Source organism: Hyperolius riggenbachi, chromosome 1 (assembly GCF_040937935.1).
Source record: "Hyperolius riggenbachi isolate aHypRig1 chromosome 1, aHypRig1.pri, whole genome shotgun sequence".
Taxonomy (NCBI): Eukaryota; Metazoa; Chordata; class Amphibia; order Anura; family Hyperoliidae; genus Hyperolius; species Hyperolius riggenbachi.
Window position 1 is genome coordinate 124542172 of NC_090646.1, and position 18302 is coordinate 124560473.

Sequence of the window (18302 nt, forward strand, 5' to 3'; positions counted from 1 at the left end):
AAATATTGCTTTTTGCAGCAGTAAAGCTAGACTTGTCTTGTCAGTGAAGCCTCCAGTTAAAGCTCCACAAAGTGACACTTTTTTGGGAATATTTCATATGTTTCTAGTTAAAATAAACTGCGCATTGTTGCATACTTATAGTTTTGTAATCATTTTAGAATGTTATGTTGACATTTGGCTTCTTGTGTTTCCCTAGAAACTTCAGCGATGGCGGACTCTGTTCCCAACAGTCCTCCTCAGGGAGGGGCAGTGGTGAGTAAATATCTGCATTCTGTTATCTTTTCCATTCATTTTTCTCTGCATGGTCCAGAGTAACGAACATTGTATATGCGAGTAATCAGTGACATTTCTCAGCCCACCCCCCTAAAATCACAATAAATGAGCAAGATATTTCTGGAGGTTTAATGGGACACAGTAATGATAAACACCAGCAAACAATCCAAGAGTACAGTGTGTGTATTGCACTCACAAATGCAGTTGTACAATCTTGTTTAAAGGCAACACCCAATGTACGTTTCACAGCTCACAGGCTGCTTCATCAGACACAAAATTCTTTCTGTGCAATTGCTTCAAGGTGTGTATCTGCATTGAGTGGCAGAACTGGGCGAAATCATTCAGTATCTTTAACAGCATGAAAGTATAGTGGCAGTTCAAGGGTTAACCCCAAACCAACACCACTATGGGGTATATTCACTAAACTGTGGTAAGCAGAATACCCTGAGTCTTACCGCTCGATGATCAAAGTGTAATGCAATACATTACTTGCAATGCCTTATGCTCTACTCATCGTGCATAAGAATTTATTGTGCTTACCGCTGTTTAGTGACTATACCTCTACGTAACACTCAGTGTTGCCAACCGTCAGTGAAAAAAAAATTAGTAAACAAATTGTGGCTGCCACTGCCAGTAAAGTCTTTGATAACTTTGCAGTGTCAGTAAAAAAAATAAAAATATCTCTTCTCTAGTAGATTACAGCACCTACTGCTTATCCGTTCCTGTGTCACTCTGGAATTTACCCTACTCTAGCTAAAGGTGGTTAACAATGGTTAATTTGCATATATTCAGCAGAGTTGCTCTGTGAGACATCTCAAGCTCACTCCAACCTGAATTATCGCAAATTCTTTCTGTTTTAGGAAAGCAAACTTTTGTTTTTCTAGCTAAAGGTGGCCATACATCAGTAGACTTGGTGGCCGATCGACCATCAGATTTGATGATTATTGAAGTGAAAATTGGTGCTGCTAAGAGCATGCACGATCAATAATCCGACTAATTTCAGGCCAAAATTGGTTGCATGTATCGATTGGATGCTGGAAAATCTCAGGTTGACAATGCTCGATCGGGTACCCGGCGGGAATCGCGAACGATGAACGCAGCGGAAACTCCCAGTTGCACCCATCCTAATGTAGATATACCTCCAGTGCCCATGCATTAATATATTACCTGTCTGGTTTCCGCCACTGTCTCTGCACTCGTGGCTGTGTTGTAAATGTTCACCCCTATATCATAGTTTTTTTTTCGCTTCAGTGTCTCTTTAAAGGGTACCCGAACTGAAGCTTGGATTCAACACAATGTACCTAAAGGGAAGGAAGCCTCAGAATTCTATTTAGACTTTCCTTCGTGCTTTGATGTTCCTCATCAGGGCCACACTCCTGTTCTGTTGTTTGTGCGGCCACATATGCGCAGTAGCTTGGTGCCGCTCAGGCTTACTGCGCATGCATGCTCATGCAGCTATTGCTCGGTCCCGCTGATGGAAGAAGAGGTGCATGGTCCTGATATGATTGGCGACAATGTCTTGTCACCAATCTTCCAGGGGGGGGGCACACTTCCAGGGGGGGGGGGGTGCACTGAGAAAAGCCTCAATAGGATCCTGTGGCTTCCCTCTCTTAGTATCTCATTTTGTACCTCATTTACTTTAAAGTAAACTGAGGACCTGGGTGCTTCTAGGTAAAGAAAAACAAAATTAAACCTCCCCCTAAGAGAGGTTTGTAAATGGGGTGGGCTTTTGAGGGGACAGCAAGCATTTACTTACCTTTCAGGGGTTTCTCTGTAGCCCCCATCAATGTGTGTTCCTCCATCATGGTTCTCCCTGTGCCTCAGTACCGCAGCTCAAATTGGCCCGCAGTGATGTCATGTGGCACCAGCCGCAGTGCATGCTGGGATAGAGGGCTGCATATATACTGGGGGCGAGGGAGCAGCAAGAAGTAAATGCAGAATGTTTGTTACGTTTTGGAGGTGCATGTCATTTCGGCACCGCTCAGTTCGGCGCGGTGACAGCTGAATGACGGGTTTCACTGCTGCCGCAAAATACAGAGGCAGCGTTAAATACTATTCCCCCTCCGAGTTGTCTAAATTCGGAGGGAGATGTAATTTGCGGTCTGGGCAGCCGCCAGAGCCCCGAATTACCATTACGCGCCCCGCACTACATAACATTGCTGCTATGGGGCGCCCAGTTTCGGCTCTCAGAGCCGCGCGCCAAAATAAGCTGATCCGACATTTTGGTGCTCAGATCCTTTAAAAAAAATGTTTTTCTTTTTTTCTTTCAACCCCCGTCCAATTTTGATTTGTGCATGTTGTCTGTATTTTAAAACCTTCTGGCTGAACAGTTGACAGAATGTATTCCCTCACTATTATTATGTGATTGGCTGTCTCAGTCACTTATCAGCAGGAAGAGATCAGTGAGCAGTAATGTAGTACTAATCATGCAAATAATTGTCAAGAGGCAACACACGGTTTTAAGTGCACGTTGTATTTAGACGTTAATTTAAGTGTAATGCTTGTGTTTATCTTATTTCCTTAGCAATTTATGCTGGCGAATAAACTTGACACTGCAATGTGGCTTTCCCGATGGTTCACAGTATATTGCTCAGCATTATTTATCCTTCCTATTCTGGGGTAAGCATTGACATTTTGATTCAAGGTAAAATGTGTCTGCTGAGTAAAAATATGAGTAGCCTTAAAGGATACCACAACTGACATGTGGCATAATGAGATAGACATGGGTATGTACAGTGCCTAGCACACAAATAACTATGCTGTGTTCCTTTTTTTTCTCTCTCTGCCTGAAAGAGGTAAATATCAGGTATGTAAGTGGCTGACTCAGTCCTGACTCAGACAGGAAGTAACTACAGTGTGACCTTCACTGATAAGAAATTCCAACTATAAAACACTTTCCTAGCAGAAAATGGCTTCTGAGAGCAAGAACGAGATAAAAAAGGGGGAATTTCTTATCAGTGAGGGTCACACTGTAGTCACTTCCTGTCTGAGTCAGCCACTTACATACCTGATATTTACCTATTTCAGGCAGAGAAAGAAAAAAAGGAACACAGCATAGTTATTTGTGTGCTAGGCACTGTACATACCCATGTCTATCTCATTATGCCACATGTCAGTTGTGGTATCCTTTAAAGAGAATCTGTATTGTTAAAATCGCACAAAAGTAAACATACCAGTGCGTTAGGGGACATCTCCTATTACCCTCTAAAACAATTTCGCTACTCCTCGCCGCATTAAATGTGGTTAAAAACAGTTTTAAAAACTTTGTTTATAAACAAACAAAATGGCCACCAAAACAGGAAGTAGGTTGATGTACAGTATGTCCACACATAGAAAATACAAACATACACAAGCAGGCTGTATACACCCTTCCTTTTGAATCTCAAGAGATCATTTGTGTGTTTCTTTCCCCCTGCAGTTCTCATGCACTTAAGTTTCAGGCTGCTCGTTTCTTCCTGCAAACAGCTTTGCCTTTGTCTGTAATTCCTCAGTATGTGAAAGCCCAGCCAGCTCAGAGGACGATTTATCCAGCTTATAAGAGAGAAGAGAGAAGCTTCCCTAATCTAAATAATACACAGGCAGTGTGCATAGAGGGGCCTGGAAGGGGGAGTTCATAGCAGAACCACAACACTGAAGAACTTGGCAGCCTTCCAGACACAGGCTGACAAGTCTGACAGGGGAAAGATACATTGATTTATTACAGAGACTGTGATAGTAGAAAGTGCTGCAGTAAGCCAGAACACATTGGAATAGCTTTTGGAACTTGTAGGATGATAAAAAACAGGATGCAATTTTTGTTACGGAGTCTCTTTAAATCCTATGTTCACACTTTATTTTTTGGGCTATCCCTTCACGGAGTTCATTGAACATTTTATCTCTGTCCTACTATCAGATGTGTCTGCACAGCCATACACAGGTTTTATGGCCTTTAGTTATGAGGGAGAGCTGCCCTATGTCAGCCCTGTACACATGCTATACTAGGCACAACAGAGGCAGGTCAGGCCCTCTCTGATTAGAATCTTGCATGTGTACAGCTGATGTCCTTTAGGTCACCAAAAGATCCTCAGTGCCTGGATCATCTTGCCTGTGAGTGCATTGTTCCCCTCCTTATACTACCTGCTGGATGCCAATCTATCATGTGCCACACCATAATCCCTCCCCCCCCCCCCCCCCCTCCATAGCATCTGGACACGGAGCAAAGCTGCAGCCTTGCAAAATGCCTGTATAGCAATCAGTAAGTGTAGGCTCACACTAGACATGAGGGCCACCCAGAAAGTAACAGCTTTTTATCAATGAATTAATTACGGAAACATTTTATTTTAGACACACTGTAGCTTCTAATTATTCTTTGTATACTCCCCTGCTTTATTTAAAGGGAACCAGAGATGAACAATTCACACAAAATAAACATATCAGTTGATAGCTTGTAAAGAATAAATGCTCTACCTGATAATTTCGCCACTCTGGTGTGCTTTTTTGAGTGTTTTTTATCCATTATTGCTCCAGGAAATATCCAATATGGCCGCTGGCTCATATCCCTTCTGCTTCCGGGGTATGAGTTGTTCTGGATGTGCTGTCTAGTCTATATGAGACTATAGACAAGCAGGGCTGCTGCAGCCTTTCATCTGTCTGCTTTCAACTTGATTATTCTGGTATGCTGTGTGGCTGCCTTTAGGAAGTGTCTCTCATAGAAATGAAACTGCATACAGTAGATAATGACTGGCTGCACAGTGCACACAGATACAGTGTCTGTTTCAGAGCTTCTTTCTTGGCAGCAGTAGCCCCTCCCATTTCAACAGCTCTGAGTAGGAAATCTGAGCCAGGAGGGGGCAGGCTTGGGCTTGAAAAGACTCCACAGAAGAGTGACTCAGCTATAATGATTCCAGGACAAACCTCGACTGAATCAGTCGGTGGATTCTTATCAAAGTTGATAACAGATAGATTAGACTGAGAAGAATAAAACTAAAAGCAGGGTAGGTGTTTACTGTCATGTTCCCACTGATAAATGTAATAAAATACATGAGGGTGCTTCGTCTCTGGCTCTCTTTAAGCATTTATAATATGATTTTACAAGGTTTGCAGTTCCTTTTTTGTGTTAGCACCACATTCCTCACCTATGCATTTGAGGAATGGGGGGAATTATATTAATGCTTCTGAGCAAACCCTTATCAGCATTCTGCAGTCAAATGACTAGTCCAGGGGACAAAACTAATAGCAGCAAACAATTAGGATCTGCATAGGTTTACTTTAGTGTGCATAATTTCATTTCATTTTACAGGGGGAATGGCGGAATGTCTGTATTTATTTTGTTTATTTTTTTACTATGGAATTTGTCTTTAACATAAAATTATCGCTATTCATGCGTGTAGCATTCTGGTGGCTTAAAGCGGATCCAAGATGAAAAACTAACTATAACAAGTAACTTGTCTGTCTATATAGCTTATCTAAAGTTTAGATAGTTTACACAGCATATCTAGCTGCAAAACTTTAAAAAGTGTATGATTATTTATTCCTGTGATACAATGAGGGCAGCCATGTTCTTGTTGTCATATTGTCACAGGCTAAGGGCTGGAGATGCTATCAGCTTTCATCTGTCCCCTCTCCTTCTCCCTCCTCCCCTCTGCCTTTGAAATCAATGGCTAGTAACACCTCCCCCTCCTCCTGCCCAGACTGAGCTCCTGTAAGCCCTTGCTATTGTCTGAAAATGCCTTGGCACTCTGAAAACTGTAGGCGAGGCTTGTTTAGTTTATAGGGAATTAAATTATTAAAATAAAAAAGTATTTGGCTTGAGGAATGCCCTATAAACTATATGTAAGGAACACAATTATGCAATGAGTAAAAGTTCATCTCGGATCCACTTTAATGTCTCGTTTTATGAATGGACCAGTGTAGTTTTAATAAAATCTGTCCCATGGCAATTTTGAAAATAAAGTGCACCCGAGATGGCACCAAAGGAAAAATGTTTACATACCTGGGGCTTCCTCCAGCCCCCTTCAGCCTGATCGATCCCTTGCAGCCATCCTCAGCCTCCTGGATCCTCCGCCATGACTCCCGGTAATTTGGCCTGTCAGCGCAGGCCAGCAGTGCGTGTGCACTACACCCTGACTGGCTGAATTACCGGGAGTCATACCGGAGGATCCAGGCACCTGGGAAGACAGCGAGGAACCGATCCGGTCGGAGGTGGCTGGAGGAAGCCTCAGTAATGTATTCATTTTTCTTTTAGTGCCATCTCAGGTTCACATGGAATGTTCTCTTATATTGTATATCTCCATGTGTAGCATGTATGGTGGTAACTTGCTTTCTTCTGTCTATTCTCACCTCTACAGCTTACATGAAGCTGCCAGTTTCTATCAGCGTGCCTTGCTGGCCAATGCTCTCACCAGTGCTCTACGGTTGCACCAGCGGTTACCTCACTTCCAGCTGAGCCGGGCGTTCCTGAGCCAAGCTTTGCTAGAAGACAGCTGTCACTACCTGTTGTTCTCACTCATTTTTGTCAACTCCTACCCTGTCACTAGTATCCTTTATCAAATATGTCCTCTGTTCACAGTTACTTTTATATGCCTTGATTGCTGCTATTTTATTTACATTATTACTGAGGTGTACAAAATGACTGATGTCCCTCTGGAACATGTCATAACGACAACTATGATTCATGGTCATCCTTAGTACCAAAGAGTAGTGTTGCTGTTCGAATCCGTGTTTCCAATCCTTCCTAATACCAAGTTTTGTGAAGCGTGGCATGGACCGCACATCAATAGCCTTCCCCTGTCCCTCTTCACTACCTGAGGTACTGAAGTGTGTGGTGTAATCCCCGATTTTGTTGGAAACCCGGATTTGAACAGAAACACTACCGAAGATGTAAATCTTCATGTAAATTTGATTAAACCCTTGTCATTAGAGGGGAGTGGAGGCTGCCATCTATGTCTCCATCCAAAAATGCTCACTCCCTGAGATACGTAGCGAATCATACTCCTGAAACAGGTATGCTGATCAGTTGCTCTGACTTATCTGATCTGTATTCTTGTTCCAGCAGAGTTCAGTAGAAACCATTATTTCCACATGATCAGTGTTATTGACTGGAAACGAGCAATTTTCACTTTTTAGGAGATCAAGATTTCCGCCTCCATAGCTCTCATATCAAACAGATTGGGAGCACATATCCTTATCGTTCCTGTCACGAGGCAGATAGTGCTTCAAAGTAACCTCTCAATATACATATGGTGCGAGTGGAAGTACATTGTAGCGCCCTTGAGAGGTTAGTCTCCATGCACTATCTGCCACATGGAAGGAGCGATAAAGATATGTGCTCCTAATCTGTTTGATAGGTTGATGCACTGAATGCTCATATGCTGCATTATGCATGTCATAGGGATAGAGTTAGGACCCATACTAACAAGGGGAACCTCTGCCCGGTGTGTAACTATGCATAATAATGCATTTATTTTTGCCAACTTAAGGTTCGTATACACGTCCGATAAAGATCGTTCGTTACGAACGATTCGTGACGTTTACACGATATTCAAATTAGACGGAAAAGATCGTTCGTAATGAACAATTGTGTACACACGTGAACGATATAAGTATAAAGTACTGAACGACGAACGATTAAAAAATGCGTGCGCAAACGGAAGTGACGTTATGACAGGCAATAAGAACATGCGTTATCGGACGATCTTTGTACACACTGCAACGATTGAACGATTATCTTTCGAAAAAATCCGCCGGGTTGGATCGGTCGAATTGAACGATAACGGTCGTTATCGTCCCAAAAAACGATCGTTGGAAAATTTGGAGCGCACGATTATCGGTCCAATTGTCGTTATCGTTCGTTTTTGAACGATCGTTATCGTACGTGTGTACTCAGCTTAAGACCTCTGACTTTTAATTAGCTGTAGGGATAGTGGTTCCTTGTCATTATGTTTTGAATGAGCATTTGTGTGTAAAGCATTAATTGACTTTGCATCTCTCAGCTGAGATGACCAAGACCACCTGTCCTGGATGAGTTCCATCTAGCGCAGTATTTCTTAACCTTTTAATCCTGGAGGAGCCCTTCAATTATTTTTTTTAATCTCAGGGGGAACCGCTGAATTAGTGAAGGAAATGTGGATATATTTAGCAAGTGGTCTTTAACAGAAGGTATGGCTAAAAAATGTATTAACTGTAACAGTGTCCTTGCTTGGCCCTCATTCCATGTTCCCCCTCTATACTGCTCCCTATTATAGTAGTCTGTGGTAGCGTTTCTTCTTATTATAGTGCCTCCCTCTAATAGGGCTCTCTATTGTACTGCCTCACGATCATACTGTTTTTATTACTTGCTCTTAACAGGGGAGGAGCAAACATGATAACAGGGGAGGAGCAAACCTGATAACAGGGGAGGAGCAAACCTGATTTGGGAGGGACAACGAAACACCTGACAGGACTAAAGATGTAGTAAAGATTTTACAATGGGCAAACATTCACTAAATAATTTATAAATTAATATTGTAAAAAAAAAAAAAGCAATTTTTTATTTTGAGTACAGTTTCTCTTTAATTGGCTTCCCTCAGGATTTACCCTACATTGTGCTAGATTGTGAAGCCCCTTAACCACTTCCCGACCGCCGTATGTACAATTGGCGGCCGGGAAGTGCACCCCGCAAGGACCGCCGTATTGACAATTGGCGGCGGTCCTTGTAGGGGCATGGGCGGAGCGATCGCGTCATCAGTGACGCGAGCCTCCGCCTGGCGCCGCTCACCCGCCGCAACATCCCGCCGGCCATACGGAAGCGCCGGCGGGATGTTAACCCCGCGATCGCCGCATACAAAGTGTATAATACACTTTGTAATGTTTACAAAGTGTATTATACAGGCTGCCTCCTGCCCTGGTGGTCCCAGTGTCCGAGGGACCACCAGGGCAGGCTGCAGCCACCCTAGTCTGCACCAAGCACACTGATTTTTCCCCCCCCCTGCCCCAGATCGCCCACAGCACCCATCAGACCCCCCCCCTGCCCACCCCCCAGACCCCTGTTTGCACCCAATCACCCCCCTAATCACCCATCAATCACTCCCTGTCACTATCTGTCAACGCTATTTTTTTTTTTATCCCCCACCCTGCTCCCTGCCCCCTCCTGATCACCCCCCACCCCTCAGATTCTCCCCAGACCCCCCCCCCCCCCAGACCACCCCCCCTGTTTACTGTATGCATCTATCCCCCTGATCACCTGTCAATCACCTGTCAATCACCCATCAATCACCCGTCAATCACCCCCTGTCACTGCCACCCATCAGCCAGCCCCTAACCTGCCCCTTGCGGGCAATCTGATCACCCCCCCACACCAATAGATCGCCCGCAGATCCGACATCAGATCACCTCCCAAATCCATTGTTTACATCTATTCTCTCCTCTAAACACACACTAATTACCCATCAATCACCCATCAATCACCCCCTATCACCACCTGTCACTTTTACCTATCAGATCAGACCCTAATCTGCCCCTTGCGGGCACCCAATCACCCGCCCACACGCTCAGATTGCCCTCTGACCCCCCCTTATCAATTCACCAGTGCATTAATTACATCTGTTCTTCCCTGTAATAACCCACTGATCACCTGTCAATCACCTGCCAATCACCTATCACCCATCAGTCACCCCCTGTCACTGCCACCCATCAATCAGCCCCTAACCTGCCCCTTGCGGGCAATCTGATCACCCACCCACACCATTAGATCGCCCGCAAACCCGCCGTCAGATTACCTCCCAAATGTATTGTTTACATCTGTTATCTTCTCTAAACACCCACTAATTACCCATCAATCACCCATCAATCACCCCCTATCACCACCTGTCACTGTTACCTATCAGATCAGACCCTAATCTGCCCCTTGCGGGCACCCAATCACCCGCCCACACGCTCAGATTGCCCTCAGACCCCCCCCTTATCAATTCGCCAGTGCATTAATTACATCTGTCCTTCCCTGTAATAACCCACTGATCACCTGTCAATCACCTGCCAATCACCTATCACCCATCAATCACCCCGTCACTGCCACCCAACAATCAGCCCCTAACCTGCCCCTTGCGGGCAATCTGATCACCCACCCACACCAATAGATCGCCCGCAGATCCGACATCAGATCACCACCCAAGCGCAGCGTTTACATCTATTCTCTCCTCTAAACACCCACTAATTACCCATCAATCACCCCCTATCACCACCTGTCACTGTTACCCATCAGATCAGACCCTAATCTGCCCCTTGCGGGCACCCAATCGCCCGCCTACACGCTCAGATTGCCCTCAGACCCCCCCTTATCAATTCGCCAGTGCAATATTTACATCTGTTCTCCCCTGTAATAACCCACTGATTACCTGTCAATCACCTATCAATCACCCATCAATCACCCCCTGTCACTGCCACCCATCAATCACCCCCTGTCACTTCCACCCATCAATCACCCGCTGTCACTGCCACCCATCAATCAGCCCCTAACCTGCCCCTTGCGGGCAAACTGATCACCCACCCACACCAATAGATCGCCCGCAGATCCGACATCAGATCACCACCCAAGCGCAGTGTTTCCATCTATTCTCTACCCTAAACACCCACTAATTACCCATCAATCACCCCCTGTCACTGCTACCTATCAGATTAGACCCCTATCTGCCCCTAGGGCACTCAATCACCCGCCCACACCCTCAGAATGCCCTCAGACCCCAGCCCTGATCACCTCGCCAGTGCATTGCTTGCATCTATTCCCCCCTCTAATCACACCTTGAGACACCCATCAATCACCTCCTGTCACCCCCTAGCACACCTACCCATCAGATCAGGCCCCAATTTGCCCCGTGTGGGCTCCTGATCACTCGGCCAATCCCTCAGATCCCCCTCAGACCCCCTTCCGATCACCTCCCCAGTGCATTGATTGCATCTATTTTCCCCTCTAACCACCCCCTGAGACACCCATCAATCACCTCCTGTCACCCCCCTAGCACTCCTATCCATCAGATCAGGCCCAATACAACCTGTCATCTAAAAGGCCACCCTGCTTATGACCGGTTCCACAAAATTCGCCCCCTCATAGACCACCTGTCATCAAAATTTGCAGATGCTTATACCCCTGAACAGTCATTTTGAGACATTTGGTTTCCAGACTACTCACGGTTTTGGGCCTGTAAAATGCCAGGGCGGTATAGGAACCCCACAAGTGACCCCATTTTAGAAAAAAAGACACCCCAAGGTATTCTGTTAGGTGTATGACGAGTTCATAGAAGATTTTATTTTTTGTCAAAAGTTAGCGGAAATTAATTTTTATTGGTTTTTTTTCACAAAGTGTCATTTTTCACTAACTTGTGACAAAAAATAAAATCTTCTATGAACTCGCCATACACCTAACGGAATACCTTGGGGTGTCTTCTTTCTAAAATGGGGTCACTTGTGGGGTTCCTATACTGCCCTGGCATTTTAGGGGCCCTAAACCGCGAGGAGTAGTCTAGAAAACAAATGCTTCAAAATGACCTGTGAATAGGACGTTGGGCCCCTTAGCGCACCTAGGCTGCAAAAAATTGTCACACATGTGGTACCGCTGTACTCAGGAAAAGTAGTATAATGTGTTTTGGGGTGTATTTTTACACATACCCATGCTGGATGGGAGAAATTTCTATGTAAATGGACAATTGTGTGTAAAAAAATCAAACAATTGTCATTTACAGAGATATTTCTCCCACTTAGCATGGGTATGTGTAAAAATACACCCCAAAACGCATTATACTACTTCTCCTGAGTACGGCGGTACCACATGTGTGACACTTTTTTACACCCTAAGTACGCTAAGGGGCCCAAAGTCCAATGAGTACCTTTAGGATTTCACAGGTCATTTTGCGACATTTGGTTTCAAGACTACTCCTCACGGTTTAGGGCCCCTAAAATGCCAGGGCAGTATAGGAACCCCACAAATGACCCCATTCTAGAAAGAAGACACCCAAAGGTATTCCGTACGGAGTATGGTGAGTTCATAGAAGATTTTATTTTTTGTCACAAGTTAGCGGAAAATGACACTTTGTGAAAAAAAACTATTAAAATCAATTTCCGCTAACTTGTGACAAAAAAATAAAAACTTCTATGAACTCACCATACTCCTAACGGAATACCTTGGGGTGTCTTCTTTCTAAAATGGGGTCATTAGTGGGGTTCCTATACTGCCCTGGCATTTTAGGGGCCCTAAACCGTGAGGAGTAGTCTTGAAACAAAAATGACCTGTGAAATCCTAAAGGTACTCATTGGACTTTGGGCCCCTTAGTGCAGTTAGGGTGCAAAAAAGTGCCACACATGTGGTATCGCCGTACTCGGGAGAAGTAGTATAATGTGTTTTGGGGTGTATTTTTACACATACCCATGCTGGGTGGGAGAAATACCTCTGTAAATGACAATCTTTTGATTTTTTTACACACAATTGTCCATTTACAGAGGTATTTCTCCCACCCAGCATGGGTATGTGTAAAAATACACCCCAAAACACATTGTACTACTTCTCCCGAGTACGGCGATACCACATGTGTGGCACTTTTTTGCACCCTAACTGCGCTACAGGGCCCAAAGTCCAATGAGTACCTTTAGAATTTCACAGGTCATTTTGAGAAATTTCGTTTCAAGACTACTCCTCACGGTTTAGGGCCCCTAAAATGCCAGGGCAGTATAGGAACCCCACAAATGACCCCATTTTAGAAAGAAGACACCCCAAGGTATTCCGTTAGGAGTATGGTGAATTCATAGAAGATTTTATTTTTTGTCAAAAGTTAGCGGAAAATGACACTTTGTGAAAAAACACAATTAAAATCAATTTCCGCTAACTTTTGACAAAAAAATAAAATCTTCTATGAACTCACTATACTCCTAACGGAATACCTTGGGGTGTCTTCTTTCTAAAATGGGGTCATTTGTGGGGTTCCTATACTGCCCTGGCATTTTAGGGGCCCTAAACCGTGAGGAGTAGTCTTGAAACGAAATTTCTCAAAATGACCTGTGAAATTCTAAAGGTACTCATTGGACTTTGGGCCCTTTAGCGCAGTTAGGGTGCAAAAAAGTGCCACACATGTGGTATCGCCGTACTCAGGAGAAGTAGTATAATGTGTTTTGTGGTGTATTTTTACACATACCCATGCTGAGTGGGAGAAAGATCTCTGTAAATGGACAATTGTGTGTAAAAAAAATTAACAAATTGTCATTTACAGAGATATTTCTCCCACCCAGCATGGGTATGTGTAAAAATACACCCCAAAACACATTATACTACTTCTCCTGAGTACGGCAATACCACATGTGTGGCACTTTTTTGCACCCTAACTGCGCTAAGAGGTCCAAAGTCCAATGAGCACCTTCAGGCTTTACAGGGGTGCTTACAATTTAGCACCCCCCAAAATGTCAGGACAGTAAACACACCCCACAAATGACCCCATTTTGGAAAGTAGACACTTCAAGGTATTCAGAGAGGAGCATGGTGAGTCCGTGGCAGATTTCATTTTTTTTTTGTCGCAAGTTAGAAGAAATGGAAACTTTTTTTTTTTTTTTTTTCACAAAGTGTCATTTTCCGCTTACTTGTGACAAAAAATAATATCTTCTATGAACTCACTATGCCTCTCAGTGAATACTTTGGGATGTCTTCTTTCCAAAATGGGGTCATTTGGGGGGTATTTATACTATCCTGGAATTCTAGCCCCTCATGAAACATGACAGAGGGTCAGAAAAGTCAGAGATGCTTGAAAATGGGAAAATTCACTTTTTGCACCATAGTTTGTAAACGCTATAACTTTTACCCAAACCAATAAATATACACTGAATGGGGTTTTTTTTATCAAAAACATGTTTGTCCACATTTTTCGCGCTGCATGTATACAGAAATTTTACTTTATTTGAAAACTGTCAGCACAGAAAGTTAAAAAAATCATTTTTTTGCCAAAATTCATGTCTTTTTTGCTGAATATAATAAAAAGTAAAAATCGCAGGAGCAATCAAATAGCACTAAAAGAAAGCTTTATTAGTGACAAGAAAAGGAGCCAAAATTCATTTAGGTGGTAGGTTGTATGAGCGAGCAATAAACCGTGAAAGCTGCAGTGGTCTGAATGGAAAAAAAGTGGCCGGTCCTTAAGGGGTAGAAAGCCCTAGGTCCTCAAGTGGTTAAGGGACAGTAAGTGAAGTTAAAGGAAATCCGAGACATCGCTACCTAAAGATTTCATACTAACCCGGGGCTTCCTCCAGCCCCATAAGCACGTGTGATTCCCTTGTGGTCTGCCGTTTTGCCGCGATCAGTCCTGGTAACTGGCTCATTCGCGTCAGTCGTGGTCTTCTGCGCATGCCCAGACTGTATGCGACGGAGCCAGTTACCAGGGCTGATCGCAGCTGAGCAGCAGACCGCAAGGGAATCATACGTGCTTATGGGGCTGGAGGAAGCCCCGGGTTAGTATGAAATCTTTAGGTAGCGACGTCTCTGGTACACTATAAACACTGCAGAATATATACAGTATATACATATGTAGTAAAATAATAATGACAGTGGGAAGTTTCTTGTGCATGCCGGCTGCTTTATAACGGTTTTCTTTACCATGTAGAATACGCAAAAGAAAAGTTGTTTTTTCCTTAACAGTGATTTTCAGTGAGCATATTTCCGGTATTGCTTTTTTCATTGCTTCACGCATCAGCATGGACAAAAAAGATTCTGGATGTGAGTATTAATTACGAATTCCTCTAGAAAAAAAAAGTTAGGCCTTTTTCAGAGAGGTTGCTGACAGCAGTGAATTCCCCCTCCTATTTGCAGTCTTAGCAGGCAGCTGGAGGCACCTACCTACCCATCGCCATACTTCAGCCAGACTCCTCTGCAGCGTATAGGGATGCCTGTTCACTCTGTGATTATAGCAGAGGAGGCTAGCATGGAGCACCATACCCCAGCCAGCCTCCTCTGCAGCGTATAGTGAGTCCTGGTCACTGATTATAGCAGAGGAGGCTAGCATGGAGCACCATACCCCAGCCAGCCTCCTCTGCAACATACAGTGAGTCCTGGTCACTCAATGATTATAGCAGAGGAGCCTAACATGGAGCACCATACCCCAGCCAGCCTCCTCTGCAGCGTATAGTGAGTCCTTGTCACTCAGTGATTATAGCAGAGGCTAGCATGGAACACCATACCCCAGCCAGCCTCCTCTGCTGTGTATAGTGAGTCCTGGTCATTCTGTGATTATAGCTGAGCAGGCTAGCATGGAGCATCATAGCCCAGCCAGCCTCCTTTGCAGCGTGTAGGGAATTAGGGATGACTGTTCACTCTGTGATTATAGCAGAGGAGCCTAACATGGAGCACCATACCCCAGCCAGCCTCCTCTGCAGCGTATAGGGATGACTGTTCACTCTGTGATTACAGCAGAGGAGGCTAGCATGGAGCACCATACCCCAGCCAGCCTCCTCTGCTGTGTATAGTGAGTCCTGGTCACTCTGTGATTATAGCAGAGCAGGCTAGCATGGAGCATCATAGCCCAGCCAGCCTCCTCTGCAGCGTATATATAGGGATGCCTGTTCACTCTGTGATTACAGCAGAGGAGGTTAGCATGGAGCACCATACCTCAGCCAGCCTCCTCTGCAGCATATAGGGAATTAGGGATGACTGCTCACTCTGTGATTATAGCAGAGGAGCCTAACATGGAGCACCATACTCCAGCCAGCCTCCTTTGCAGAGTATAGTGAGTCCTGGTCACTCTGTGATTATAGCAGAGCAGGCTAGCATGGAACACCATACCCCAGCCAGCCTCATCTGCAGCGTATAGTGAGTCCTATTCAAGCAGAGCAGGTTAGCGTGGAGCACCATACCCCAGCCAGCCTCCTCTGCAGCGTATAGTGAGTCCTGGTCTAGCAGAGCAGGCTAGCGTGGAGCACCATGATCATCTGTGGCACAGAAGGCTAAAATTCTTAGCTAGCTTTGCTTTTCATCTGCTGATCTCTGGAGTAGGTGAGGGGGAATTGGACATCCCAGAGGGCTTCCTTTTATTAGTCTTTTTCCAATTCACAGGGGTAATGAGCAGCTCATGCCCTGTGCTCATTACTTTCTGAAAGCATAGATCTTTGTCTCCCAGATGTCTTATGCTGGGTATACATGGTAAGATTTTCCATGCGATCTTCCAACTCGGTCGTTTTTTCCCGCTCAATTATCTTATTGTCGCACGTTTTTCTTATCTTTTCCCTTTTACTTCTATGAGAAATCGAGCGCAGAATCGATCGGGAGTAATATCGGACATGAGGGATTTTATCAATCGGATCCATCTATTGCACAGAAAATCTTACCGTGTATACTCTGCATTAGTGGCTGAAGGTGGCCACTAACGGTCCAATTTCTAGTGAAAAATGGTTTGAGCGATCAGAAATTCTGATTGGATTGGTTGAAAATAATCTCAGTTGATGGGCACAATCGATTATGAACGATTATAAAAAAAAAAAATCGGCTGGATTTTTGTGAAACCAAAATTTGGATTTTCTTGATTGGTTGTGATAGATAGGAAGCAAAGATTGGTTCGTTGATGGTGTAGTGAACGATTTTTCTTCCGACCAGAATTTCTGATCGCTCAAACGATTTTTCGCTAGAAATTGGACCATTAGCGGCTACCTTTAGATGAGGCCTCAGACTTACACTGTCCTTAGAACAATAAATGGTTAAGATATGCAGGTTTGTATACACTCACTATTTGTATCATGCATCAGAATCAAGCTTGATTCTGCTGTCAACACTGGGAAATAAGTGCTGTACAGTTTGCTGGGGTGTGCCTGAGAGGTTTGTACTGTTTCTCAGAAGCGACGATGATGTGAAACACAATTGAGCATCGTAAGGAGGGGAACAATGTGCTTGTTTAGTGTGCAGTAGTGTCCATGTCTGGCATCTGGCCAAGCAGGAAGTGAGGCTCACTTCCTGCTGAGAAATTGATGACGTGCGCAGAGGCGTATTGCTAAAGTATGCTTCCGTGCATGCGCAAAGCTAAAAACTGGCGGGTGTTTAAATACATGTGCATTACCATAGATTTACATTACTTCCAGTTTGACGCAGGAGCTGCGTGGTAACGTAGGTATGTCCGCACGTTAGGGCACTTCTGGTTCAGTGTACCGCAATGTGGGTAGTATGAACTACCCCATAGACATTCATTAGACTGCGGTGGGGTGTGGTAAATTTACAGAATCTCACCACCCCAGTCTGAAAGGGCCCAGAGGATCAACAGGACAGACAGTCAATGTGCATTGTTTAAAAATAGATAAATATGCCAGCCTCCATATCCTTCTCAGATCAGGTGCGCTTTAAGCGATCTTTGGGAACACCCATATACAGTTGTGTTCAAAATTATTCAACCCCACTGAAATTGATTTTGATCATTTCAGACATCATGTTTACAATTAAATGAAAGAGGCACTTGTAAGTCAGACAAATATAACATAACCTTTATTATGAAATAACCACAGATGTCTTTTATGTGCTCACATCATCAATTTTATTCAAGCCCCAAGTGACATTCATTCGTAGTACTTAGTACAATATCCTTTTCCAGTTATAACAGCTTTTAAACCTGAAGCATAGCTTGACACAAGTGTCTTGCAGCGATCTACGGGTATCTTAGCCCATTCTTCATGGGCAAAAGCCTCCAGTTCAGTCACATTCTTAGGCTTGCGTGCTGCAACTGCTTTCTTCAAGTCCCACCAGAGGTTCTCAATCAGATTTAAGTCTGGTGACTGCAATCATGCTTTGGGGCTGTTTTTCTTCTGCAGGTACAGGGAAGCTTCAGCATGTGCAAGGTACCATGAATTCTCTTCAGTACCAGGAGAGATTGGATGAAAATGTGATGCAGTCCGTCACAAACCTGAGGCTTGGGAGACGTTGGACCTTTCAACAGGACAATGATCCCAAGCATACCTCCAAGTCCACTAGAGCATGGTTGCAGATTGTCTCCGGCGATCAGAGCAAACAGGAAATCCCATTCAGAACGACGATCGGGATGGCGTCATCCACGACATGGCGTCTGGGGGAGTCCCGG

The 18302-nt window shown here is 44.4% G+C and overlaps 1 protein-coding gene across 1 annotated transcript in view; it reads left to right on the forward strand.

Annotated features, from left to right (window-relative positions):
* TMEM33 (transmembrane protein 33) overlaps positions 1 to 18302 on the forward strand; it is a 38299-nt gene that overhangs the window by 12066 nt on the left and 7931 nt on the right. The window contains exons 2-5 of the mRNA XM_068268153.1: positions 197 to 252; positions 2798 to 2892; positions 6600 to 6787; positions 14901 to 14968. Of these exons, the coding sequence (XP_068124254.1) occupies positions 208 to 252; positions 2798 to 2892; positions 6600 to 6787; positions 14901 to 14968 (396 nt within the window). The 5' untranslated portion in view covers positions 197 to 207. The remainder of the gene's footprint in view (positions 1 to 196; positions 253 to 2797; positions 2893 to 6599; positions 6788 to 14900; positions 14969 to 18302) is intronic.